Source organism: Corythoichthys intestinalis, chromosome 2, assembly GCF_030265065.1.
Source record: "Corythoichthys intestinalis isolate RoL2023-P3 chromosome 2, ASM3026506v1, whole genome shotgun sequence".
Taxonomy (NCBI): Eukaryota; Metazoa; Chordata; class Actinopteri; order Syngnathiformes; family Syngnathidae; genus Corythoichthys; species Corythoichthys intestinalis.
In genome coordinates, this window is record NC_080396.1 from 74,030,160 (window position 1) to 74,058,135 (window position 27,976).

General features: G+C 39.7%; 1 protein-coding gene across 3 annotated transcripts; it reads left to right on the plus strand.

Moving 5' to 3' along the window:
* The first annotated feature begins 48 nt into the window (after positions 1-48).
* Positions 49-27,976, plus strand: traf3ip3 (TRAF3 interacting protein 3). 3 transcript variants are annotated; one of them, XM_057828230.1, is made up of 14 exons: positions 49-196; positions 6,117-6,452; positions 13,617-13,707; positions 13,799-13,847; positions 14,466-14,493; positions 14,569-14,598; positions 18,564-18,701; positions 22,063-22,134; positions 22,235-22,381; positions 23,095-23,232; positions 23,421-23,556; positions 24,511-24,644; positions 27,470-27,571; positions 27,657-27,976. In XM_057828230.1, exons 2-14 carry the CDS (start codon positions 6,141-6,143, stop codon positions 27,858-27,860), a joined length of 1,581 nt encoding a protein of 526 aa, XP_057684213.1. In that variant the 5' UTR covers positions 49-196; positions 6,117-6,140; the 3' UTR covers positions 27,861-27,976. The 3 variants fall into 3 exon arrangements, with proteins under 3 accessions (XP_057684213.1, XP_057684222.1, XP_057684229.1); XM_057828239.1 differs by having other exon boundaries at positions 18,606-18,701; XM_057828246.1 differs by lacking the exon at positions 6,117-6,452 and having other exon boundaries at positions 50-196.

Consider the following 27,976-nt stretch of genomic DNA (forward strand, 5'->3'; position numbering starts at 1 on the left):
GTACCCACCTTGGTAAAATATCAGTTTGGCACGAGTGGTTGTTGAGATAGGGGAACAAATGACGTCGTCCTCTTCACTTCCTGAAAAATCATGCGCAGCAGAACGCGTAAGACGAGAAACAAATGACTTCCTTTTAGATGTTGATGACTTCTGAATAGTCGCATGCAGAGTCTCCCATTCTGGATAAAATGGTGGGGTAGGTCGTCTTTTCATTTCATTTCATTTTTTTTTTTTTTTTTTTACTAAGAAAGCTTTTCATTTGACTTTTTTTGCACAGTTCACCATTCCACGTACATCATCAAGTGACAAGATTAGACACTTGGTTGTGTTTAACATGCAACCCGCTGGTGGCGCGGTCATATTTACAGACTCAAATAATTTTGCAACACTGCATTTGTGTATCTGAGGTGGTTAGGGTTGTCAAAAAATACAGTATGACACGAGTAGCATTACCGTATTGGCCCGAATATAGGACGGCCCTGGTTATAAGACGACCCCCTCTTTTCCAAAACTCAAGTTTGAAAAAAGACTTTTTGAACACCAAATTAATTTTTATACAGAAAATAAATACAGTACACACGAAACAAATGATTATAACAATATATTTGAGAGAAAAAGCATGTTATTTTGCGTCATTCAAATCTTAATATCTGAACATTTAAATATGTAAACTAAAGTGCAATCACATTCGTAAATGAATGGCTTCTGGTTTTTGAAATGTAAACAAACCAATCTATTGTGATAAAACAACAAAATTGCTATAACTGCATTAATCATCAAAGTGAAGTCTAGCTAACTGTAGTCCTGAAACAAATCTGAATAAGGAAAAACATTGCAATAAAATAATGCAAACTGGGTAAACGTGAGAGTAGCTGGGATTTGTCATGACAGAACATCGCTTCAATGATATCTGCCGCCATCTAGCGCCCGAATATAGGACGACCCTCAATTTTTCAGTCTTATTTCAATGCAAAAAACACAGTCTTATCGGCACTTCAAAATAATATTTCTCACCTAAAAATTAACTTAAGTACAAGTAAAAAAGTATCCTGTGAAAAGAATTCTCAAGTCATGAGTAACATTGTGAGTAACGTCTTACAGTACAGGGCAGTGATAATTATTTTTATCATACGGTACTATAACCCATTACATGACTATATTAGGCCAAAAAAAATTCACAAAAACTATTGAATTCAGACTAGAAAAATGAAACATCCCCTGTCTAAAGAGCATAGCTGCCCTCTAGTGGAGAAAACATTTCCTACCGTGAAATTTAAACAGTTGAATTTTTACTGTGCTTTAAAGACGACGCGTGATTGAACACGCCGCAGTGATCAAACATGCCGGCGTGATCGCAGGACTTCCAACTGCAAGCTTGTTTGTGGTCTCGTGACTGTATTGTGACCATTGTTCCCTCGCAATGACCAATGTTCGCACATACTCAGCGCACAAGAAAACCTATGCAGCACCAGACCCGGCGGCATGGGTGAGCTTTAGGGGGCCGGGCCCGCCCTGAGAGACTGGTGTGCCCGCCCTAGCTCTATTAGACTGTATTGTGTAATTTTTTTTTTTTTAAATATTCCACAAAAACACACACATAGAGGACGAACGCTCTATTATATTGATCTGTCGTCATTCAATTCAACCAATCTGAGCAGCGAATGAAGGCAATTTCTAGCCAATCACAGATAAGGAGGGCGGGCCGAGTAGTTTATCAGTGCATATGTTATGTTTACGCTGAAGCACTTTAGTTGAATAAATGCGCACAGAACTGCACCATTGTTTTTCCATAGCTGTCAAGTTGTACGGTTTCGGTGTAATTTGTACAAGTGAGCATTGATTTTTAAAATGTGTACGCCGTATGTTCAACATCTGTACGTTTTTCGTGCATTACGTTTTTTTTTCTCCGTTTGGATTTTGTCACTGTTTCGGCTACGAGACAATGTGCGTTACTACATTGGTTGAATGACGCGAGAAAAGTCAGAGACAACGAGAGAGAAGAGTTGTGACGCTGTTGCAAACGCGATGCTAGGCTAGGTGTCTCCAATATTTCCTGACTGTAGCCGACAGCCTACAATCTACGCCTAGATATCAAACGCTTATAGAACTACATGTGAAATGACAGACGGCGGCGTTAATAAACAGTCGCCATTTTGAAGCAGTAGACTTCTCAGAAAGGCTCTGTTGTAGTGAACCTTCCTAGCAAATTTAAGTAACTTTTTATCCTAAATACTCCTAAATCGGCAATATCTTGGCTTTATCTTTAAATGATGAAACAGTTTTAAAACTTTAACATGTCAAAAGTAGACAGAAGGGAACTAATGCAAAAACGGGAGCAATTTTAACAACTTTAACAGTTGATTCACAACATTAAACGATTTCCAAACATAGCAAAGGTTACTATGTTTTTTTTGTTGTTGTTGTTTTTAAACAAATCTAAAATTTGTTTAATTTAAATTCTCTCTGCAGCCGGGTCTGTGCAGTGCACAAAATAAAATTCAACAGAAACATATTGTAGTGTCAATAGGACTTCTGTCTGTTAGCGCCGCAGTGATGTGTCAGCGCGACACTCCTATTGGTGCGTTTGATACAGCAATGAGACACTCCTATTGGTGCGTTCAATACGGCAACGCAACGCTCCCATTGGTGGTGAAAAGTGAGTTTGACTCCTGTGCTGATTTAGTGAAGCAACATTCCGTTGCCAATCTTTGCAAGCGCTACATTATTAATTAATATCTAATTTTAGAACTGATATAATGTTGTTAATTAGACCAACAAAATTGTTTTCTGCACTATTTTGCAACGTAATTCAATGCGCAACAGGTGTCTAGCCAATAATACAACACCAGTGTTGTTTTTGGCAGCCATTTTAATTTTCGTCTTAGTTTTCATCTTTTGGACGATAAAACGTATTAGTCTTAGTCATATTTTAGTCATTTCAAAATGTGTTTGTCTTCGTCTAGTTTTCGTTAACGTTAACTCAATATTTTTGTCTGTAAAATTAAAAAATTAGCAAGAAAACAGTAGGCTAAATTATTTTCAATTAGTTATACCCGGACGCCATGAATTGTATGTAAAAAAAAAAAAAAAATTGAATTGTCCGACAGTTTAGGAGGACGCTTACCGTTAGCAATAGCCAAATGCTAATGTGAACGTGAATGCTATGCTAATGCTGTGAGTTACATTTAGCACACAGCACAGACCTGTAAAGGCTAAACAACATTACATATTCTCTCTTGCCGGGATAAAAAGACAAATCTTACCGTGTGTGTCTAAAAAAAAAAGCAATGGGAAGACTGGAGAGGACACTAGACTAGTTGGGGGGTTGCAGCACGTCACATGAGTGACACAACCAGGCAAGCTAACTACACATAAAATGTCACACGTTGTGAACATGTGACGAAAACTATGGCGCATTTTCGTCTTGTTCTCGTCTCGTCAGACAAAAACTTGCATTCCTGTCGTTAAGTTTTTGTCTCCCAAGATACGTTTTTAGCTTTTTATCGTCTCGTCATCGTCATGAAAAATGTTTTTGTCAACGAAATGTTTCCATTATAGTCATCGTTGATGAAAACAACACTGTACAACACAGTTCACTTTACTTGCGCTGAACCACAGAGGCATCACTCTACATTCCATTCCTGGTAAGCTCTTCACAGCGATCTTGCTGACCCGTGCTCTCCCAGTGATTAGAAGTAGCCGCCGCCCCAGTAAGGTGGCTTCATGCAAAACCGCTCCACATCAGATCCTATCTCCGCCGTCCATCTGCTCATTCAGAAAGTCTATGAATTCCGGAAAGACCAGCATCTTTACATTGGATTCCTAGACCTCAAGGCCGCATTTGATACAGTCCACCACTTATCACTGTGGAGTATCCTACAAGCCCTTGGCGCACCCCCGAAAATCACCACCCTCTTTAGACTACTTTATTGAAACGCAGAGTTGTGTCCGTGTCAAAGGCCGTGACACTGACTAGTTTCCCATCTCCAGTGGTGTCCGCCAAGGCTGCGTAGCTGCTCCAGACCTGTTTAATTTTGTCATCGACCACCTGATGTGCAGGGTCTGTAAGCCAGTACCCTGAGCGTCCCTTGGAAACTACCAACTGACTGACCTGGAGTGCGCTGACAACACCATCTTGCTCAGCTCCTCCTACAACCAGCTGAGGGACGCTCTGAGTACGTATATAGAGTGAAGAGGCAGAAAAGCTTGGTCTCCACGTGAGCTGGACCAAGACCAAATTCATGCATGTCAGGACCTGATCCATCCCTCATCTTGCTTGGTGATGACACCATAGAGCCTGTAAAAAGCTTTGTTTATCTGGGGTCCATGGTGAACGATAACGGATCTTAAATCAAAGGTTCTCCGCCGGAGAGCCCTGGCATCCTCTGCCCTGCAGTCGCTCTAGAAACCACTCTGGCGGCACCAAACCATCTCACGAAAGATGAAGCTCCGAATTTACAACACCGCCGTACTCTCTATTCTACTCTATGGCTCTGAAACATGGTCCTTAAAGAAGACACTGGCCTCAAGAATAGATGGCTTTGACAGCAGGGCTCTCAGAACCATCGGGAACATCAGGTGGCCCCAGCAAATCTCCAACGAAACCCTGCGAGCCAGGACAAGTCAGCCCATTGTCCTGCTGGAAGACCCTCAACCTCTGAGGGAGACCCAGCTTTCTCACACTGGGCCTTACATTATGCCGCAAAACGTGTTGGTCGTCTTCAGACTTCATAATGAATTGCACACGGTCAAGCAGTCCAGTGCCAGAAAAGCAACCCCAAAACATATGGAGAACCTCCGCCATGTTTAACTGTGGAGACCGTGTTCTTTTCTTTGAAAGCCTCATTTTTTCCCCTGTAAACTCTATGTTGATGCCTTTTCCCAAAAAGCTCTACTTTTGTCTCATCTGACCAGAGCCAAAATGTTTTTGGCTTTCTCAGGTAAGTTTTGGCGAACTCCAACCTAGCTTTTTTATGTCTCTGGGTCAGAAGTGGGGTCTTCCTGGGTCTAGAGTCTCTTTTCATTCAGACGCCAACGGATAGTACGGGTTGACACTGTTGTACCCTCGGACCACGGGACTGCTTGAACTTGTTTGGATGTCAGTCAAGGTTCTTTATCCACTATCAGCACGCTCTTTCGTTGAAATCTCTCGTCAATTCTTCTTTAACGTCATAACATCTAGGGAGGTTAGTCACAGTGCCGTGGGCTTTACACTTATTGATGACACTGCGCACGGTAGACACAGGAACATTCAGGTCTTTGAAGATGGACTTGTAGCCTTGAGATTGCCCATGCTTCCTCACAATTTTGCTTCTCAAGTCTTCAGGCATGTTTTTGGTCTTCTTTCATTTCTCCATGCTCAGTGTGGTACACACAAGGACACAAGACAGATGTTGGGTCAACTTTAATCCATTTTAACTGGCTGCAAGTGTGATTTCGTTATTGCCACCACCTGTTATGTGCCACAGGTAAGTAACCGGTGCTGTTAATTACACAAATTAGAGAAGCATCACATGATTTTTCAAAGGGTGCCAATACTTTTATCCGGCCCATTTTTGGAGTTTTGTGTAAAATGATAATGATTTAATCCCCCCCCCCCCATTCTCTTTTGTGTTTCTTCATTGCAAGCAAAATAAATGAAGTTATTGCTCCCAAACATTTGTAATTGCAATCATTTTCTGGGAGAAATTCAGCATTATCTGACAGAATTGCAGGGGTGCCAATACTTTCGGCCACTAGTGTATGCTATTGTTTAAACACAACTAAATTCATTACCTTATTACCATTCATCCTTCATACACCCACTGGAAACAGAAATGTTGTTTATTCCATCTGCAGGCGACAGGGAGATCGTGATTTTATGACACTGTGTGCGTGTGTGCTGGTCCTCGTGGGCAAAACAACAACTTTTGTCCACTGGCGTTGCTAAAATCGACCAAACCTGAAAAGTTACCTAGTGTTGCTTTATGGCCTCCAAATTGGCCATTTTCATTTGCCCTGAGTAAACATGACATAAAATACAAATAAACAACAATAACAATAACAAACAAACATAAATAAACATATAAATCAATTTTAAAAATATGTATTTTTTATGTTTGTGTGTGTATGGATAGGCGGTGGGTTTGTTAGCCCGGGCGATGGACTTGCGCCGCGGTCTCCAAGCGTCCCCCGTGAGAGACTTTGATCGCATATCGGAGCTCCGAGCAGAGAAACATGAGCAGCTACGACGACGCACGAACGTGACGTCATGCCGGAGCCCCGCTAAAGATTACGACACGGCGCTGCTAAAACACACACTCAGCAACAAAAGACAAGAAGAGTTCAGGAAGAGGAGGTCGCTGCCTCGCACGCCCGAGGAGGACCGCGGAAGCTCTCGTTTCTCCACCTGCGACTCGGCGTCCTTTTTTAGCCTACACGGCGGCTTCGGTGACGTTGGCGGACGGGAAAACGTGAGTGTCGTGCTCCTTTCATCACTTCGCAGGTGGGAAAAAAAGTAGTTCACTCATTGGTTGTCAGTGACTGACGTACAGTTCCTACCGGGCGAAATGGATTGGACGTCTTTTGCCGTCATTTGCACTTTCACACAAATCATTCCCTTATTTATGATTAGAATTAGTGCTGCCAAGCGATCCCAAATTTTAATAGCATTTTTTCATAGTTAATTTGTGGTTGAAATTCCTTGATTTTTCCCCCTGCCCCATTATTTTATCAAATTTTAATACGAGTGCCGTCAAGCGATTAAAAGATGAATCAGTCCATAGTTAGTGCCACAGTACATATATTGTTTTCATTTTTTTTTAAATGCAAAAATGATTCCCTATTTGAACGTTTAAATGCACCTGTTAGCACACACTGTAAAAGCCTATAGAATTTACTCAATGAAATTGAGGTAGCAATTTACTCTCAGTTTGATAGTGTAAAATTTAACCAATCTTACTTAGCAAATATGACCTAAATGTGTCAACAATAAATAATTTGCGTAAGGTTTATTGCAAGGGCGTATAGGTTTGGTCCATGTAGACTTTTTGCTTGAGACGGGACATTAATAAGACCAAGCAGATGAACGGCGGTCACGGCTACACTTCTCACAAATGTAAACCAAATTAATTGATAGGTGAAATTATCAATGCACAGAAATCAATACAAATTTATTTAACATCCGCACTGCAAATTTATAACGTCTTAATCTGATATATATTTTTAAAATCTAGTCGAATAATTTTCTCCATCTTGTTCTGAGTGTTAAAGGCTGGTTAACAGATTAATGCGTCAGATTCTTCCACTTACTTTAAGTAAATATTACTACAGTATTTGTTCTTATTAAGGCCATACAACTACAAGTTGTTCATTTTTCACCTAAATCAAGAAAAAAATGCTTTCATATAATGTTTTGAACAATATCTATTCTTGAATCAAGAACATTTCTGACAAACAAGTTTTTTTTTTTTTTTAAATTAAATATACAAACGTTTTGCTTAAAATAAGTCTGATAAGCTTATTTTCAGCTGCGTATTTTTCTTATTTCAAGAAATCTGAGTAAAATTTACTTGAAGCACTAGCAGATAATTTCACTTATTTCTAGTAGATTTACACTGAAAACAAAGGAAGTTAAGCTTTTTTCCCCTCCGTTTTAAGAAGGTGAAGTTTTGCAGTGCATATGTATTGGTTTGTTCAGGAGATAACCAGTTCGATTCAAACCTTTGTTTTAAAAAAACTACTAAAGAAACATTTTGAAAACTTCCAGAATAGGTGTCTGGATTTTATAAGCAAATTTAAATTTAGCCAAAAATTTTACTCAAGTAAGAGTAGCGTTACTTCAAAATAATATTACTCAAGTAAGAGTAAAAGTAGTCATACACAAAATGTACTCAAGTACAAGTAAAAAAAATATACAGTGAAAAGAATACTCAAGTAAGAGTATTATTTTGAGTAACTGCTTTTTTTTGTTTGATTTTTTTTAAACAATGGTATATGAACCGTTGTTATAATGATACTGGACAATAACACATTACATAACCACATTAAGCCAAAGAAATAAAATAAAAAATACATTGAATTCCATAGAGAAAAAAACAAACATAAATGAGGCATTATTCGCCCAAAGAGCATTGACGCCCTCTGGTGGAGAAAATAATTCCTAGTTTGAATAGTGAAGAGTTCTTTGATAATTAAATTAAAATGAGCATATATCCGGTTTTCCTTGGTCAGTCATGCCAAATAAAAACTGGGAGAGAGGTTGAAATCCGCACTTTCGAGTCATGTTGAGAGCAGCGCTCAATATCAAATACTTCATTTTTTACGGTGCTAAAGCCACCACATGATTCAGCAGGCTGGCGTGAAGTATTAACGGCAAGCTTGCGTCTGATTGGTATAATGGAGTCACGTGATTATTTTTGCGACACCTCATTGGTGAAATCGGTAGAGCTACTTTCTTGCAAAAAAAATAATCCAGTATTCTCTTGTTTATTTAGCACCTTTGGATAACTTTGAGAGTCCAACTGAATGTAAAAGAGTGTTTATTCACCACCACAAAAGCTTCAGGAGCAAAATAGTATCAGGGTGAAAAATTTGACAGAACACCGGCTGTGAACGTGCGTAAATGTCAAGTCATCAGCCAATCAAACTTGCGTTTGAGGGGGAAAAATGGACTAGCACATTCAGCAAGTGAAGAGGGGTAAATGCAAGTCTCAACATATTGAAAATACGTTAATTCACTTAATAATAATAGGGTTAATTCTATCCTTACAACATGGGATGACAATTTAAATTATCTATATAATTGAAGTCATGATATAATGCAAATAAGGTTGCGTAAAAGTTGGTGCGGACAATTTAAGCATCCTGAAAAGTTGGTGGTGATATGTCCCTACCGTCCCTATGCAAACCTACGCCCTTGCTGCATTTACACTTTTTGCTGGGGACGGGACATTAATAAGACCAAACAGATTTGATGAACGGGGTTCAGGGCTACATTTCTCACAAATATGAACCTAATTAATTGATAGGCTAAATGATCAATTCTAAATACATTTGTATTGACTTATACTAACTTTCATAAGTACTAGTTCAGGTGATACAGTACAATGTTTGATTCAAACCTTTGTTTTCAAAAACTGCTAAAGAACCATTTTGAAAATTTCCAATATATATGTCTGGATTTTATTAGCAAATTTAAATTGCAATATTTGAACATAACTCAAATTAATATTGACATACACAATAAATACAAACTTGTTAATAATCTCTTAACTATCCAGGAATGCAAAAAATAAACATTTGTCTTAGGACCACACAACATTCTTCAAATAAAGAAATTAAATATAACTGAAAAAACCTCTTAGTCAGGGAATAACAAAAATAAATAAAAATGGAGCCTTCCTTTATAGTATTGCTTTTGTCCACAAGCACAGACGAACTCAACAAAAAAATGAAAGCTCCTCTGGGCTGCTTTAAAACCACTTAAATAAAATGAAAAGGAAAATTGTGGTGAAGGGGGTAAACCTTAATTCACTACATTTCTCACAGTTTAATTAACGTTAACAGTGGAAAACACATCCAGGAGGATATTTCTATTAAAGCAGCTTCCTACTCGAGTTCGGGAAATTCACACAGATTAATGTAATGCTGACTCTGATGCAGGTTCGACTTTCAGTAGCAAAATCAGTGGTGTGTTCCCCACTTCCACCAACATTGATGTCTTTTTACATTACTTACAGTGGCTGCTGTTGGCGGGAAAAAACTTATACTCCTCGTCCTCGAAGGGAGCGGAGGCATGTTGTATTTGTGTCGGGGCTGTGATTGCGCGTCTGTTTGTGTTTTTAAAAGGGGGGGATTGAAGTCATCAGTAAATTAAACGTGCGTTTGAGGAGAAAAATGGACTGGCACATTCAGCAAGTGAAAAGAGGTCAATGTAAATCAACATAATGAAAGTAATTCACTTAATAATGGTAGGGTTAATTCTATCCTTACAACATGGGATGACAATTTAAGTTATCTATATAACTGAAGTCATTATATAATGCAAATAGGTTCGCTTAAAGGTTGGTGGGGACAATTTGAGCGTCCTGAAAAGTTGGTAGTGTCATGTCCCTACCTCCCTATGCAAACCTACGCCCTTGGTTTATTGAACCTTTTGAAACAGATTATATCACTTAGTAGCCATTAAAATTGAGGTATTTACTCATGATTGTAGCCTATTTGTATTTTATATTTTATTGAATATTTTTTAACAATATTAATTTAAATATCAATTTAATTATTACTATTGTGGATCAGGTTTGTTTGGCCCTAAGCCTAAAGTCATTGCACCCAAAAGAAACATATGCTCGACAACTGTTTTTTATTGCCAATTTGCTTTTAAAATTTTTAACAAATTGTCTGCCCAGTATAAATTGCATGCAAACATTTTTCCTCATAGTATGAGTTCAAGTACAGTACTATATTAACTAATGAATAAAGAACATGAAGGCCATAGGCGGAGTTTGACTTTTGGAGCAGGGGGGAAACAACATATTGATGACCCCAAAACGCAGTGCCAACAATAAAATTAACTTACAAGAATATTTATAGTACTAAGTTGAAAATGAGCATTGTTTGTTTCCCATCATTCTTCAGGGGAATTCTAAATCAGGCTGCTTAGGAGAGCTATACTTTTCGCCGAGATCGTCGTCCATTGAATATGGTATGCCTGCCTGCCAATGTGGTTTCCCCCGTCAAAAATTGAATCCCCTGGGCGGAGCCACTGCGCTGCACTAATTTGCTTGATTTCCGTGTTTTGGTGATGTAGTTATCTACCAGATTTTAAAACATGGCCCAACCATAAAAAAAAAATAATATTTTTTTGCTATTGTTTCATGTAACATACGTAAAGAATGTAAAGAAAGGCAATGTTTTACTGTTTTACACGTAGGATGACCTATAACTGCTATTACTGTACGTCGATGTCCAAAATATATAACTGTGGCTCTTTTCTGGCTTCAATTAATTGTTTAGGTCGACATGACTCATAACTAATTTGTGTGTGTGCGTTCCTGCGGCCAGGGGATACAATTTTTGACGGGGGTAGTAACTACATTGGCAAACACCGGTGGTGGCGCTGCTGTACAATTAGCGTCTTTACTGGGGCAAATTGAAACTCCGCTCACCATTTTAACGGTGGTCTCTGGCGTTTCATGGTCCCCAATTTCAATCTTTGGTTCTTGCTCAGTAGTTGTCGCTTTTAAAAGCTTAGGTTTGAAAAAATTACGCATATCCATCTTGCCTCTTTGCTCCTCAGGTGGTTTTGGCTAAGCAAATCAAATTACCCTCTGAGGTGCTAGTCACATGATATGTTCGAAAAATAATTTTGACCCATTATAAAATTATCTTTTTTTGTTCCTTTCATCCATTTTTGTTGTTTGTTTTATTGCTTTACAACTTTTATAGACAATATTTTACCTGAAAACTACCGTATTGGCCCGAATATAAGACGGCCCTGATTATAAGACGACCCCCCTCTTTTTCCAGACTCAAGTTTGGACTTTTTAAACACCAAATTACGTTTTATACAGAAAATAATTACAGTACATCCGAAACAAATGATTATAACAATATATTTGAGAGAAAAAGCATTTTATTTTGCCTCATTCAAACCCTAATATCTGAACATTTAAATATGAAAACTAAAGTGCATTCACATTCGTAATTGAATGGCTTCTAGTTTTTGAAATGTAAATAAACCAATCTATTGTGATAAAACAACAAAATTGCAATAACCGCATTAACCATCAAAGGGAAGTCTAACCGTAACTGTAGTCTTGAAACCAATCTGAATAAGGAAAATTGCAATAAAATAATGCAAACTGGTTAAACTAAAAAGAGTAGCTGAGATCTGTCATGACAGAACATCACTTCAATGATATCTGGCGCCATCTAGCGTCGTGAATGGGTATAATGTCTAGACCGCGAACATAAGACGACCCCCTCTTTTTCAGTGGTATTTCAATGCAAAAAACACCGTCTTATATCCGGGCCAATACGGTAATTTTAAAATCAAAATATAGAAAAGTCAATTACATGCAATGACACTTTTCGGCCACTGGTGCCCCCCCCTTAAACTCCGCGTATAACGAAGGCATCAGTCCAAAATAGGTAATATGCGAACAACATGAGTTGTGCTGCAGGCGGCACACCTCAGCAAATGGCACACGGGGTACTTCCAGTCTGGGACTGGAGGTGACGTACCACTCAATTATTCCGAACGGTGAAACATTTGACAATACTGTAAGCCGTACCTGAAAAGTCCATTACAAAATACGGTTAATGGTTCAATTTAAGCCACATTATTACCAACAACTCATGTTGCTATGCTCTCAAGAACATTGTTAGCTAGCTATCATGAATGGTTGTCGAAAGCTAGGAATAAAATATCCAAATATTTGGACTATAGGGGCTTCTTAATTTAACACGCAGCATACAAGGCTTGTTAATGTTTTCGCATTGTCAATTTAACATGAAAGAGTAAGTTAAAACATACCTGCTACTGTACGATGCCATCCAAGTTGGTGTGTCCCGCCAAATTAAATGGTCCTCCTTTTATTCATTCATTTTCCATACCGCTTTTCCTCACGAAGGTCGCGGAGGTGCTGGAGCCTATCCCAGCTAACTACGGGCAGTAGGCAGGGGACACCCTGAACTGGTTGCCAGCCAATCGCAGGGCACAAGGAGACATACAACCATTCACGCACACACGCTTACCTACGGACAATTTAGAGTGTTCAATCAGCCTACCATGCATGTTTTTGGGATGTGGGAGGAAACCAGAGTTCCTGGAGGAAACCCACGCAGGCACGGGGAGAACATGCAAACTGCACACAGGAAGGCCGAAGCCCGGGATTGAACTCTTGATCTCAGAACTGTGAGGCAGACGTGCTCACCACTCAGCCACCGTGCCGCTGGTCCTCCTTTCAGTTTCATATAAGTCGTTTGCGCATGCACAGCCTTTAGCACACACCTAATATTTTTGGGTCGATATTATATTGTTCAAGTTTATACTGATTAAAACTGGGTAAAAAGAGTTAATTTTAACCACTTTAATACAGTTCACTTGCTTACCTAAATACTTTTAGTTAAATGTATACAACTTCTATGGATCATAATTACTACCCACAAAATTTTTTTTTATTGTGCAGAAGTTGACCAATAGCTTACATAGAGCAATAACAGGCTGGGGGCAAATACCCATTCTTGTTTGGGTATGCGAAATGAAAACGGCGCCCCCACTCCCCCATGTCCCAACCAGCCCAAACCCAGTAGACACATACAGACACTTTTTTTTGTTTGGGTGGCATTTTTGGAGGTTTGTTTTAGTATGTTAGCGATAGGGCTGCGACTAACAATTATTTTTATAATCACGTAATTGTTTGATTAATTAAACGATTAAATGGTAAATGGTGTTATACTTATAATTGGATAAATGTCATGTTTTTCGATGTCCATCACAATTTACCTTGAAGTTGTTTTAGGCATGTTGTTAGTATTAACAATGAAGACAAAATGGATGATTATTTCCTTTTAAAAATAATATTTTATCACAGCTTTCTGACTTAACTGTCACGTGATCCATGTGTCCCCAGGTGATGATGAAGATGATGGCAAAGGAGGACACCTGGATGGAAGAGATGAAGATTGAAAACAGCACACACCAAATGGACAGTGTCGACCATGGTTAGTGGTTGAGTGAAATTAAAATATTTGTATTCGAATACAACTATTTGTAAAGTACTAAATCATATTTTTGTTTTCTTTTTTTACAAAGATGCCCACGCACCCCAACAAAAGATGAGAGAAGTCAGTGTCCAGACAGAGTGAGTGTCTATACAACCTGAGCTAATTGATTTTTTCCCCCTTTCCTGATTTTCTTTATTGCATATTTTTCACACTTTAAAATACAAACATGCTTACCTCTAAATAGCAATAAAAATATACCGGGACAAAAATGCGACATCGTTTCCATCATCTGCAGCGCTACCGATGTAAATAACACTCAAAATTCATGTTCTTTGCTAATTATTTCTTCAGTTACTGTTCTAGTTGTTTCATTTATTGCTAGTTATGCTATGTGTTAAGACTTTATTTGAGAGTGGCGCCATAAGACTGTCACAAGACCATCATAATTAAGACATGACACTGCCATGAAGATTAATAAATGCTTATGACAGATGTCATTTTGTGTCATCCGGCAAATGATCTCACTTTTAAACGAAAGTAAAAGATCCAAGCTGGACATAAACGGAGTTAGTTAAAATTGGAATATCCAGAGTTTGTTGTCTCTCATTCTCTTCTTGACAACTGTCCTTGCCATTTTAAAATCATGCATTGTTTGTCGATATAAAAGTTGACTTCCATCAGTAACTTTGACAATCACTGGTCTAGAACGTTAATTTATTATGAATTGAAATTTATTTGTTGTTTGACTTTTGCAGGTCAGGCCTTTTGACAGTCGAAGAATCCGTGAGTTAACAATGTTTTCTTATTTTTCATACAAACGTGACAAGTACAATCATTATCTCACTTTGTATTTCCCAGGATATTCTGCAGTTACAGGACTACATGCAGGTGAATGACGTTCTTCCTCCATTATATTTTGTTGTTAACAGATAGTACTTTTACATAAGTTGCTATTTCTATCATGTTTATTATGCTTACTAGCCTCGAGTTTGACACTTTTGGCCTAAATAGATTCCAGTGTTGTTGTGGTGTAGATCAGCATTAGGGTTGGGCACGAGCATCCTGGGAACCGGGACTAACACTCCGGTTCTCCCGGAACTGTTGAAAATTTTTTATTTCGATTCCAAGTTTCGATGCCCTGACCGCCGACTGGATAAAATGGCTACCGAACACCACGAAGAAGAAGCCACCTGAAGACTAGCTCCGTTATGAGCAAATCATATGAAGTGGCTAATTTAGCATAGCACAAAAACGTGTTGCTTTGCTTCACATAAATAACAACAAAGTAACAGAATAACCACACCAAATTGATATCAGACCCTCCGTTAAAATGTGCAAACTTACAGATTTTGCTTTATCAAGGGTTCCCAACTACAGTGGGGAGAGCAAGTATTTGATACGCTGCCAATGGGTTTTCCCATTGGCAGCGTATCAAATACTTATTCTCCCCACTGTATGTGTAGCGCAAGGATTTTTTCCAACTAATGTGATGTTGTTTTTGCCTGTTGCTTCCAGTGGTTCACCATTAGGGGAAGCCAAGGGCACATAGCGAAACCAAAGAAAAAGTGTAGAGTCCGTAGTTACAATAGTGACATCTGGTGGACTTATGAACAATACATCAGTTTAGAAAGAAATCAAATTTAAAAAGTAGTAGTCAACTTAAGATCAAGGGACAGAACATTTCCAGCTTAACTAACTTGTAGAAATACCACCTAAAACAAACGATGCAATACAATAAACGCCTGCAGCATAAGACACTCTAAAACATAGGCAAAAGAATATATGTAAATGTTTTCTCCGTGAGCTCTTGAAAAACAAACGTCTTTGTGAAAGTGCACTCCTGTGGAAAGAAACTTCATCATATTCAAATTCAAAGACTTTTATATACAAGTTAAAAATAGCTTAATTGAAAGTTCATATAATTAAAAAAATAATCGAGAAGTTAAGAAATTAATATAAACTACAGTCCATGCAAGACTGCTTTCTTTGATGTTCCTGATGACTTCATCAATAAATTGTATGAATCCTTGCCGAACCGCATAGATGCAGTTCTTCAAGCCCATGGAAGTCATACAAAATATTAAATTTGGATCTCACAGCACCACTACTTAATTCGCTTATGTTATGTAACATATTTTTGTATTTAAAGTCCATATTTTGTTCAATTTTCACACTAATTTCTGTAGGCGACAAAACTTTTGTCTTGCCAAAATTTGACCTTTATGTCTTCATTAAATTCATTAAATCTTTTTTCAGTGAAACAAATATATTTTTGTACATTCAATATCATTTAGGAGGGTCTTAGCTTTCATATGAGCCATTTCTGAAACCAATTGAATAATTAAAAGTCAAGTTATTAGCAGTTGTTTCTAGAAAATGGATAAGCGACAAGACTTTTGTCAGGGACTGTACGGTATGCAATTTAGTTTTACCCTGTCTATTAAAAGAATCGGAATCGAGAATCGTTTGAAACTGGAATCGAATCAGAACTGGAATCGTTCAAATTCGAACGATGCCCAACCCTAATCAGCAGTCCCCATTGCTTGCACAAAATCTTTATTGATCATTAAAATATGAAAGGGTTCACTGGATAGTATTAATTATTAGTTATTACCAGTAGTTTTGTATTTTTTTCCGAAGGTGCAAAAAAATAAATACAATAAATACAATTGACTTAGTGTGGATAAAAAAAATGAAAAAGTAGTGTTGCACTGATATCTTTTTTTTGGGGTCCGATACCACATTTAAAAAAAAAAAAAAAAACCAAAAAAACCATACAAAATTGCCATTTCTTAGCCAATAACGATGCCTACATTTTAATGCCGTAATGGTGCAACACGAAGAAAAAGTCTACACACCCCTTTTCAAATTCAAGGTTTTTGTGATACAGGTAGTCCGAGGGTTACAACGTACTTGACTTACCTGATTTCGGTTTGAAGACACCGGAGTCTCTACCGCCATCTTTTTTTTTTCCTAGTCGCACAAACAGTACCTAATTGTACCTTACAGTATCTTATTTTCTACTTCACTTTATTAGCATGACCTACTCTGTCCTCACTAAACGTGAATTTGTTCAGCTTGACAGACAGGAAACAAAGTAATTGTACTTTTTGAAGCTTCTGACTTCCCTCACCTTTGACAATTTGTAAAGCTGTAACACACATGTAAGCTTATGTTCAAAACGACACGCATTTCAACAATAAAACATTCGACACAAAACGATTGGTGTTCAAATGTCCATCTAGTCTGATCAATATGTAGATTTAGTAGATTTAATTTGCCTTGCAAAATTCCGCTAGCTTAAATGCTACGAACATACAGTATTTAAAATTTTCACAGCAAATCGCTGACACGTACAGTAACTCCACAAACTGTAGCTGTAAAATTAATTACAAATGCATACATAACCATATATTAGCTGAAAAAACTTTCAGCCTTATGTGGGCCAAACCAATGCGCAGCTATCCTTTATCCATGTCAGACGTCCGAGTCTGCACCTTAGTCATACGAGGCGACAGTCCAGCCAGACCCAATGCTGCCACCAGAGGGCAGTGTATACTCCACCATTAACTCATTCACTCCCAGCCATTTTCACCGTAGCAAGGCCCGTCGTTCCCGGCCGTTTTACTGGATTTTGGCTGATTTTGTAAGGCCCACAGAAAATTCTGTTCTATTGCTATATAAACATGGAACCCACCGACTCACCAAGAAACATTAGACTCTCTTCTTTCAGCAGGAAAAAAAGTAATCCTAGTTAATATCATTTTCCATTCTTTAGAAATCAGCATTATAAAATAGCTTAGTTTGAACAATTTTCCAATTTCTGATGAAAAAACGAAGAAATTGAGCTTTTTGTGAAAGCATACATTTCAAACATAACTATGACTTTTACACAGCTATTTTTTGGCTTTAGTTACATCACAAACATCTGAATAAGGTTTTCCTTTTACAAAATAAGATAAACAACAAGACAAATAGAGCTATTGATAGCAAAGTAACAATTTATTTACACATAACTAACTGAATGATGACGCTGTTCTGGCCGCGACAGCCGGTTAAACTGTTCCCTCATCGCCGTCTGTCTCATAAAGATGAATTTTTTTGAGTTTCTGCGGGCAGCACAGACTCAAAGACATCGTCCGCTGCAGTAGTGGTCCTGGACGTTCTGCTCGGTAGTCCAGGGCCTGGCATCCCGGGCGTCCTACCGGTTGTTCTGCTCGGTTGTTCTGCTCGGTCTTCTTCCGCCGGCACCTGGCCGTGCAGCTTGGCCGTTCGTTGCAGTTGAATCGGGTTGCGCATCTTACCAAATGCGCTACTGTCCTCCAGTGGCCAGCTTTATTGCTTTAAAATGGATTTTCAGCTTTGTGCTTTGGAGCTAATTTGAATGTCTTTTTTGAGAAAAAAAAAAAAAAAAAAAAAACGAAAAAGACATAAATACGCCTTTGGGACACTGAAACAATTAAAAATAGAATGTATTTATACATTTATGGGAGCAAATGAGTTAAACAAAAAATACAATACCTTTCGACTTTTTTACAGTTATTTTGCATTTTTAAAGGGTTAATTCCGACTTACGCGGAAATTCAGGTTACGTCGCCAGCGTACGAACATAACTCGCTCTTAACCGGGGACTACCTGTATAAAAAAAAAAAATTTTGATAAAACCTTGTTACCATTAACTGATTGTTGATGATAGCTGTCCAGTCCATTTGAACTGGCAGTAAATAATCATGTTACAATAGATCAATTTTGACTGGAAGGCTCCCAGAAAAATGGATTGGTCCAAAAAATTTGAACAGGGGTATGTCGACTTTTTACCTCCACTTTTTATTTCATAACCTCTTTTGGACTAGAATCACAACTCTAACCCAGTCAGACACCCTTCCTCTATCAAGGAGAGCTTGTGGCGGGAGGAGGCCATCACCAAGAAAGTAGCAGCGCTGCAGGAGTGTTTTCTACAGCTGCAGAAGGCCTTAAGTTCATTGTGGAAAGTAAGTGCGTATTCTTTGTCGTCACAGTCGTGTAAGTGGCAGGAAAAATGGCAGTTGCTAGCTCAGGAAGGCCAATCAGCTCTGCGGTTTCCTGCCTCTGCTCGTCTCCACCCATGAGCAGCAGTTGTCAGTCTTACGGGTAGCTTTTTTATGGGAACAAATAGTGAGTTATGTACTAAAAGGTGCTTTTAGTTGATTCCATTTGCACTTTATTTTTAATTTCAATTATTTATTTACTATGGATATTGCGCAATTGACCAGACAAATGTTGCAAGCTAATTTTCATCTTTACCCATATGGAAAAGATACCATAATTTTCATTTTGAATCCTGCGGTTTATAGTCCAGTGCGGCTTATTTGTTGATTTATTTGGGTTAATAGGTAATACTTTATTTGACAGTGGCATCATAAGACTGCCATAAGACATGTCATTAAGTGTCACCTGGACAATTAATGTCACAAACTCCATTTATGTCCAGCTCGGATCTATTACATCTCTTTAAAAGTGAGATCATTTGGCAGATGACACAAAATGACATCTGCCATAAGCATTCATTAATGCTCATGGCAGTGTCATGTCATAATTATGATGGTCTAATGGGACCACTGTCAAAGTGTCACCAAATACCATAACTAGCAATTATTGAAACGACTGGAACAGTAACTGAAGAAAGTATTAGCACAGAACCCGAATTTTCATTGTTATTTACATCTGTAGCGCTGCAATGCATGCTAGGAGGCTTGTTGGACAATAACAGTGTTGACAGCAGGTGGAGCAGTGATGGCCAAATGAAGCTTATTAAAGCAATGAAGCTTTGCAGTTAATTGGTTTTAAGCTTCATGGTGGTTCATTTGGTTTTATGATGCCGCTGTCAAATAAAGTGATACCGCTTAATATCTTTTGGTGTAAATATCACATAATACATAATACTATTAAAAAAATGCTGATTTTGTGTCAAATTTGGTGGGTGGTGGTGGCTCAGGTGTGCCTTATTGTATGAAAATTACAGTATACTAATATAACAGACTTCATAATGTATTGACGGGACACGGGGCGCAGTGCCGATTCATAGGGGACCTATCTCCGTCAAAGCTGACCGAGTGGAAACACAGACAAAGAGCTTTTTCTGTTGAAAATTCTTGTGAATAAATGATTAAATCCCTGAATTCATTATAGCAATGGACGTAAAACAGTCTCGATTTTTGGTTAAACGCAAAAAAAACAAAAAAAAAAAACGTACAGTTAGCATTTATTTTACGTAAATATGTCCAAGTACGATGCTTGTCTGTCAGTCAATGTGGCGGCCGCCATATGTAAACAGAGCTTGTGCGGTGAAAATTCTTGTGAATAAATGCTTAAATCCCTGAATTCTTTATAGATATGGACGTAAAACAGTCTCGAATCTTGGTTAAAAGCAAAAAAAAACGTGCAATTAGCATTTATTTTATGTAACTATGTCCAAGTCCAAGTACGATGCTAGTCTGTCAGTCAATTTGGCGGCCGCCATATGTAAACAGAGCTTTTCCAGTGAAAATTCTTGTGAATAAATGCTTAAATCCCTGAGATATGGATGTGAAATAGTCTCGATTCTTGGTTAAAAGAAAAAAAAAAAAACTACAGTTAGCATTTATTTTACGTAAATATGTCGAAGTACGATGCTAGTCTGTCAGTCATTGTGGCGGCCGCCATATGTAAACAGAGCTTTTCCGGTGCAAATTCTTGTGAATAAATGCTTAAACCCCTAAGATATGGACGTAAACCAGTCTCGATTCTTGGTTAAAGACAAAAAAAAAAGGTGCGGGTAGCATTTATTTCACCTAAATATTGCGAACTATGAGGCTAGTCAGTAAGGAAATTAGTGGCCGCCATATGTAAACAAACAATTTTTTTCCGTTGAAAATTCTTGAGAATAAATGCTTAAATCCCTGAATTCTTTATAGATATGGATGTAAAACAGTCTCAATTCTTTGTTAAAAGAGCAAAAAAATGGGCAGTACAGCATTTATTTTACGTAAATATGGCGAAATGTAATGCCGACGCTGTGGCGGCTAATTTCTCCCGTTGTTTTATTTCACAATGTTTCAAAATGCACGCATGGTACGAAAAATATAATAATTGCCCTGTATCCTTGAACAAACCACTACTGAGACAATCTTTCCTGTATGTATGCGGTATAGCTTTCGTACTTTTTCAACCTAAATCCAGCTTTAGATCCCTGCATGTGCTGACTAACTGCGACCGACTGCGAATATCTGAAGCGGACTGTAGGACTGCCCCCTACGTCAAGGCGTTGTGCAGTGTATGACAGATGTGACCTGTCAATATCATTATGAAGTCCATGGGTATATACTTTTTTTCAACTCGCCTTTAACCATCGACAGGATGTTGTCCTTGTCGACACATTTACGTTGTTGACAACATTGACTAGTCGGGACAGCTCGAGTAGCTATGTTCCTCCTTGTTTCACCTTTATTTCCTGCCCTTATGTTTTCCAATCTTGCTTGCTGATTGTATCCACCTGTCACTCTGTGTATAAAAAGTCATCAAGTTCATCTTGTATCCTGCCACGTCCTCTGCCACCACCAGTGTTGTTTTTGGCAGCCCTTTTAATTTTCGTCTTAGTCTTTTGGACGACATATTTTATAATCTCAAGATGTATTTTTATTGACGAAAACTCAAGACTAATTTCGTCTAGTTTTAGTTGACGTTTACTCAAAATGTTTTCATTTGTAAAATTGAAAAAACAATTACTGCAAAAATAAATAAAGGTTTGCAATTTTTTTGAATTTTTCGAAGCACAAATTGTAGCGTCTACAAGGACAACGGCAACTTGGTGATTAGCAGGAAAAAGCAGCAGGAAAACTACATTATTTTCAATTAATTATTGCCACCTGGTTGGCACTAACTGTATGTAAAAAAAAAAAAAAAAAAAGTCTGAGAGTTTAGAGGAAACTCGCTGTTAGCATTAGCCTAATGTTAATGCGAATGCTATGCTAACACCATGAGTTACATTTAGCGTGTGATGATCACTCAGCTCAGACCTTTAAAGGCTAGAGCAACATTGCATATTCTCTCTAGCCTAAAAAAACATTGAACCTCGTCTCGTCAGAAGTTTTTTTATTATTATTATTTTTTTAAAACAACAAAACTTTTGGCATGGGACACAGAGCACACCAACACCAAAATAAACAAACACCAAAGAAAAAGTTTCTAAAAGCCCCAACTAAGCCTAGAACTCATAACATCCCCAAATGAATCCCTAATTTCCCATCCCAAAAAACATGGATCCTCAGTTCACAAATAATTCATTTCAACGCACATTGCAGCATGACAGCAAGTCATTTCCTTTCAAACCCGCAGACTCGCTGCAGTGAAGATGCGCTGAGAAACAAGATCAAGGTTCTGGAGACGCAGCTGCAAGCTTGTCTACAGGTAAGGGGGAAAAAAACTGCAGTTGAAGCAATGTTTGTGGTCAACTTTGAAAACAAAACATCCCAAATGTACCACTCTGTTTTTTGTGTGTCTCGTAAAGGTTGACAAATCGTCCGTTTCCTCACAGAGGCTTCCAAAGGATGTATCGAGAAAACAAACGAAGAAGCAGAAAATGACATTTGAAGAGAAGAGTCAGATGATCACCCAAGAGAAAAACGAAGAACTCAACAAAACTGTTGCGTTGAAGGTCGGACGTCCGCTAGTCAAAGTACTTTGTACAGCGGTACAAAAAAAATCATATTACAAAAGGTTTTTCGAAGCTCTTCCGCTTCCTTGTACGAAAAATATTATGTACTGTAATAGATCATTCCCGCTTGCAGAAACGATGCAAAAATGTGTATCGTATTATTCTAGTAAATAGACGAGGCGTGAAAATCAAATGTTTAAAAAACAGTTTCGTTTTCGCGCAGTGTAGAGTACACTTCCTTGTATTTAATGTACAGTGGCCCATTGCATGCTGGGTAATGGCGTTATAATGCCTAACACCACAACTACGTTCGACTATAAATTAGTGCTGCAAAGATTAATCAATTAACTCGAGTAATTTGATTAGATAAAAGCTTCAAATCAAATTTTGCTGCTTCGCGGATTCGTTTAGTTAGTGTCTTTGTCATGGTTTGTTGTGAAAGTGTTTGCATTTCGTCTTATTGATTTGGGTGGAATACACTGCCCTCTAGTGGCAACAGTGAATATGACATAACTCATCTAAGGTGGCTGAATCCATCTATTCCCTGTTAAGACCAACTTAAGGTATGTTTTACCCTGCCAGATGCCCCGGACACGATGCAAAATGTAGACATGTCCGGGCAAAAGAAGACGTTTTGTCACCCTATTTTTAATGAGTCAGACAAAACTACTAGTGAGCATTTTAGGGTTGTAATAGCTTTTCTAAATCTTCAGGAAGCACTGATTAGTGCAAAAACGGACGTCCTGAGAATGCAGAGCCTTTATGAGGAGCTGAAGCTCACCAGTCGAAAACTTCGGCAGGAGCTGGACGTTAGCTACAGACGAGCGCGAGAGCATGAAGTACAAATTGAGGTTAGTACGCACACAGTGACACATGAACTAGAGCAGGGGAGTCAAATGTACGTGCTTGTTCACACTGTCAGGCATCTTATAGCTTATTCATACTGTACATTAGCGGTGGGTACCTCACGATACGATTTGCGATAGTTTATCACCAGAACTATAGTCCAAGTACTGAGCCGGTGCGAAACGGTGCGCAGTTTTCCAGGACGAGAGAAGCAACGCTGACCGAGGAGCTGGTGTCGTTGCGGCGAGAGAAGAATGAGCTGCGGTTGAAAATGAGCCTGCTCGAGGAATACCAGCAACGTGAAAGGGATCAAATGCAAAATTGTAGCGGTAAGAGTTTAATATACGCTTAGGTGCTGAGCCCCTAAAGGGACATTGACAGAAATAAAATTAATTCAAGCAACTATCAGAAACTATCAAGTAAACATAACATTGTATAGCATTTAAGCTAGCGGACCTTTGCTATGCAAGTTGGTAAAAATTAGTATTATATAGCCTAGCATTTGAGCAAGTTGGTTAACATTAGTATTATATAGCCAAGCATTTAAGCAAGCGGAGTTTTGCTATGCAAGTTGGGCAATTGTTGTAAACATGAGCATTATATAGCAATTAAGCGAGCAGACTTTGGCTATGCAAGTTAGCTAATTGTTGTAAACATTAGCATTATATATAGCATTTAAGCTAACGGACTTTTACTATGCCAGTTAGCCAAATTTCTGTAAACATTAGCATTATATAGCATTTAAGTGAGCGGAGTTTTGCTACGCAAGTTAGCCAATTGTTATAAACATTAACATTATATAGCAATTAAGCGAGCAGACTTTGGCCATGCAAGTCAGCCAATTTTTGTAAACATTAGCATTATATAGCATTTAAGCTAGCGGACTTTTGCTTTGCAAGTTAGCCAACTGTTGCATTGATGCAATTGGCTAACTTGCATAGCAATCTGGTCCGCACCAGTTAATTTCTTGTGGCATTATAGAGCATTTTTGTTAGTGGACATTAGCTATGCAAGTTAGCCAATTGTTGTAAACATTAGCATTATGTAACATTTAAGCAAGCGGACCTTTGCTATGCAAGTTAGCAAATTGTTGTAAACATTAGAATTATATAGCAATTGCAACAGTTGGCTAATTAGCCACATGTTGCATTGTTGCAATTGGCTAACTTGCGTAGCTTAAATGCTGTATAATGCTAATGTTTGCCAAATAGTTTCCGGTAATGGGTTTCCCACATGGTGACTATTTGTACTTTGTTCCTGAAAATGCTTCCAATTTCTACCAGACGGCGACATTGTGAGACGGGACGTGAGCGTTCAGAGTACACCTGAGGAGGAAAACGCATTCGCAAAGGGGGACTGCATCGTAGGGGAGAAGTTTCTTCACGTTCGGGACCAGCTTCGCTTTAAGGAAATAGAGGTCACTAGGATAAGAACACTGTCTCTTTTCATGTCGCGCCACGTATCGAGAAGCTTTATGATCTGTCGATTCCAAATCTCTCCTCTGTGAGCCATCACCTTATCGTGGTGGAGGGGTTTGTATGTCCGAATGATCCTAGGAGCTATGTTGTCTGCTTTATGCCCCTAGTAGGCTTGCCCATGGCAAACAGGTCCTAGGTGAGGGATCAGACAAACTATGGCTCAAAAGACCCCTTATGATGAGAAATACAAATGGACTTAGGTATCCCTTGCCCGGACGTGGATTACCAGAGCTCCCCTCTGGAGCCAGGCCTGGAGGTGGGGCTCGAAGGTGAGCATCTGGTGGCCGGGCCTGTATCCATGTGGCGTGGTCGGCACAGCCTGAAAAGGGAACATGGGTCCCTCTTCCCATGGGCTCACCACTTTTGGGAGGGGCCAATGGGGTCGGGTGCATAGGGACTTCGGCGGCAGCCAAAGGCGGGGGCTTTGGCGGTCCAACCCCCAGCTGGAGAAGCTAACTCTTGGGACATGGAATGTAACCTCTCTGCTAGGGAAGGAACCGAGCTGGTGTGTAAGGCAGAGAATTTCCGACAGATATAGTCGGACTCGCCTCCATAAACAGTTCAGGTTCTGGTACCAATCCTCTCGTAAGAGGTTAGACTCTTTTCCACCCTGGAGTTGCCCACGGTGATAGGCGCCTAGCAGGTGTGGGCATACTTATTGCCTCCCGGCTTGGCGCCTTTACGTTGTGGTTTACCCCGGTTGACGAGTGGATAGCTTCCCTCCGCCTTCGGGTGAGGGGATGGCTCCTGACTGTTGTTTGTGCTTTTGCACCGAACAGCAGCTCAGAGTACCCTCTCTTTTTGGAGTCCTTGGTGCTAGAGAGTGCTCCTTCTGGGGGCTCCCTCGATCTGCTGGGAGACCTCAACGCTCACGTGGGCAATGACAGTGACACCTGGAGGGCCAAGATTGGGAGGAACCCCCCGATCAGAACACAAGCGGTGTTCTGTTATTGGAATTCTGTGCTTGTTACGGTTTGTCCATAATGAACACCATGTTAAAACAATAGAGGTGTCTATATGTGCACTTGCCATAAGGACACCCTAGGCCGCTGTTTGATGATCGATTTTGTATTTGAGTCATCGGATTTGCGGCCGCATGTTTTGGACCCTCGAGTGAAGGCAGGGGCGGAGCTGTCAACTGATTACCACCTGGTGGTGTGTTGGCTCTGATGGCGGGCGAAGATGCGAGGAAAAAACTCGGACATGGGAGGAGTTCGACACCATGGAAAACTACTTCCGGACGGCTTTGAGGAAATTCTGGTTCACCATCCAGCGATGCAGCAGGAGAGGAAAGCAATGCACCATTAACACTGTGTATAGTGGAGCTGGGGTACTGCTGTCCTCGACTTGGGACGTCGTGAGGTGGTGGAGAGAATACTTCGACGAGCTCCTCAATTCCACTGACACGCCTTCCTTTGAGGAAGCAGAGTCTGTGTCCCTCAAGGTGGGCTCTCCTATCAGTGGGGTCGAAGTCACTGAGGTGGTTGGAAAGCACCTTGGTGGCAAGGCCCCGTGGGTCGATGAGATCCGCCCGGAGTTCTTAAAGGCTCCAGTTCTATACCCTCTGCAGGGTCCTTGAGTGTGCGTAGGAGTTCGTCTAACCGTTCTACATGTGTTTTGTTGATTTTGAAAAGGTGTTTGACCGTGTTCCTTGGGGAGTCCTTTGGGGGGACCTTCGGGAGTATGGGATATCGAGCCGTCTGGTAAGGGCTGTTCGGTCCCTGTACGACAGGTACCAGAGTTTGGTCCGCGTTGCTGGCAGTAGTATATTGGATTCATTCCCAGTGAGGGTTGAACTCTGCCAGGGTTGCCCTTTTATCACAGATTCTGTTCATAACCTTTATGGCCAGAATTTCTAGGCGCAGCCCAACATTGAGGTTTGGTGGCCTCAGCATTGCACCTCTGCTTTTTGCAGATGATGTGGTGCTGTTGGCTTCATCGAGCTGTGATCTCCAACTCTCACTGGAGCGGTTCGCAGCCGAGTGTGAAGCGGCTATGATGAAGATGAGCACCTCCAAATCTGAGACCATGGTCCTCAGTCGGAAAAGGGTGGCATGCCCTCTCCGGGTCCGGGATGAGATCCTGCTTCAAATGGATGGGTCCTGTTCACAAGTGAGGGTAAGAGAGAGCGGGAGATCGACTGGCGGATCGGTGCGGCATCTGCATTGATGTGAACTCTGCACCGGTCCGTTGTGGTAAAGTAGGTACTGAGCCAAAAGGCGAAGCTCTCGATTTACCAGTCGATCTACGTTCCTACCTTCACCTTTGGTCACGAGCTGTGATTCGTGACCGAAAGAACAAGATCCCAGATACCGCCGGCCGAAATGAGTTTTCTCTGCAGGGTGTCCAGACTCTCCCTTAGAGATAGGGTGAGAAGCTTGGTCTTTCTGGAGGGACTGAGGGTCGAGCCGCTACTGTTCCGTGTTGAGAGGAGCCAGCTGAGGTGGCTCGGGCATCTGGTTTGGATGCCTCCTGGACGCCTCCCTGGAGAGGTGTTGCAGGCACACATATATTCAGTGTATACATACAGTCTGTATACATACTGTATACATGTGAACACATATACAGTATAAATATATGTATATATATATAGATATGTATATGTATACATAAATACATATCAAATGGAAAATAAAAACAGATTTTTAGCTTCCCTGTAACTACTGAAGCTATTGATAGGAAACTATTCATGAAAGAGTACAAATTGTGCGAAACCAAGTCCGTTCTCCCGCTGTATTTCCAATGATTGTGATTTATTTCACAGTGCGAGTCTCTCAAGACTGCGTTGCACACCATGGAAGAAACCTTGCAGTCCAGCCAGACTCGACTATCACAATGCAGGGAAGAACTCCTCCACAGCAAACCGGTAAGCGTTTTTTCAACTCATCGACAGCATCAATCGGCGTCCATGTGTAGAAGAGACCTGAGAATGATTTCTTCCTCGTTTTCAGACGCGGAATGTCACCCGACGGAGTTTGCGCGTGTTCCTCGTTCTTCTTTTTCTGACGCTCCTGGCTGTTGCCGCCATTGCCGCGTTGAGGCCTTGGCTTCCCCTTTTTGGAGAGAAAGTGGAAGACTTCTACCTTGACATGGAAAGACGGATGGAGAATTATTTTATGCAAATGCAAAACTCGGGCTGTTTTAGGCCAATTTGATGTGTCATGTATCGTTTTCAAATGTTTTGATTTTTAGTGTTCATTATTGGTATATTTTTTTAATACAAAGTCTGTCAAAAATGTTTATCATTTAATAAATTCCATTTTTTGTTTCA

Bases quoted from the DNA above. Each gene is read 5' to 3' on its own strand.
- traf3ip3 (XM_057828230.1), top strand. From the start codon at position 6,141: ATGGACTTGCGCCGCGGTCTCCAAGCGTCCCCCGTGAGAGACTTTGAT. The intron at 22,135-22,234 runs GTAAGGGGGAAA...TGTCTCGTAAAG, and splicing joins AGCTGCAAGCTTGTCTACAG to GTTGACAAATCGTCCGTTTC. The intron at 22,382-23,094 runs GTCGGACGTCCG...CTAAATCTTCAG, and splicing joins ACAAAACTGTTGCGTTGAAG to GAAGCACTGATTAGTGCAAA.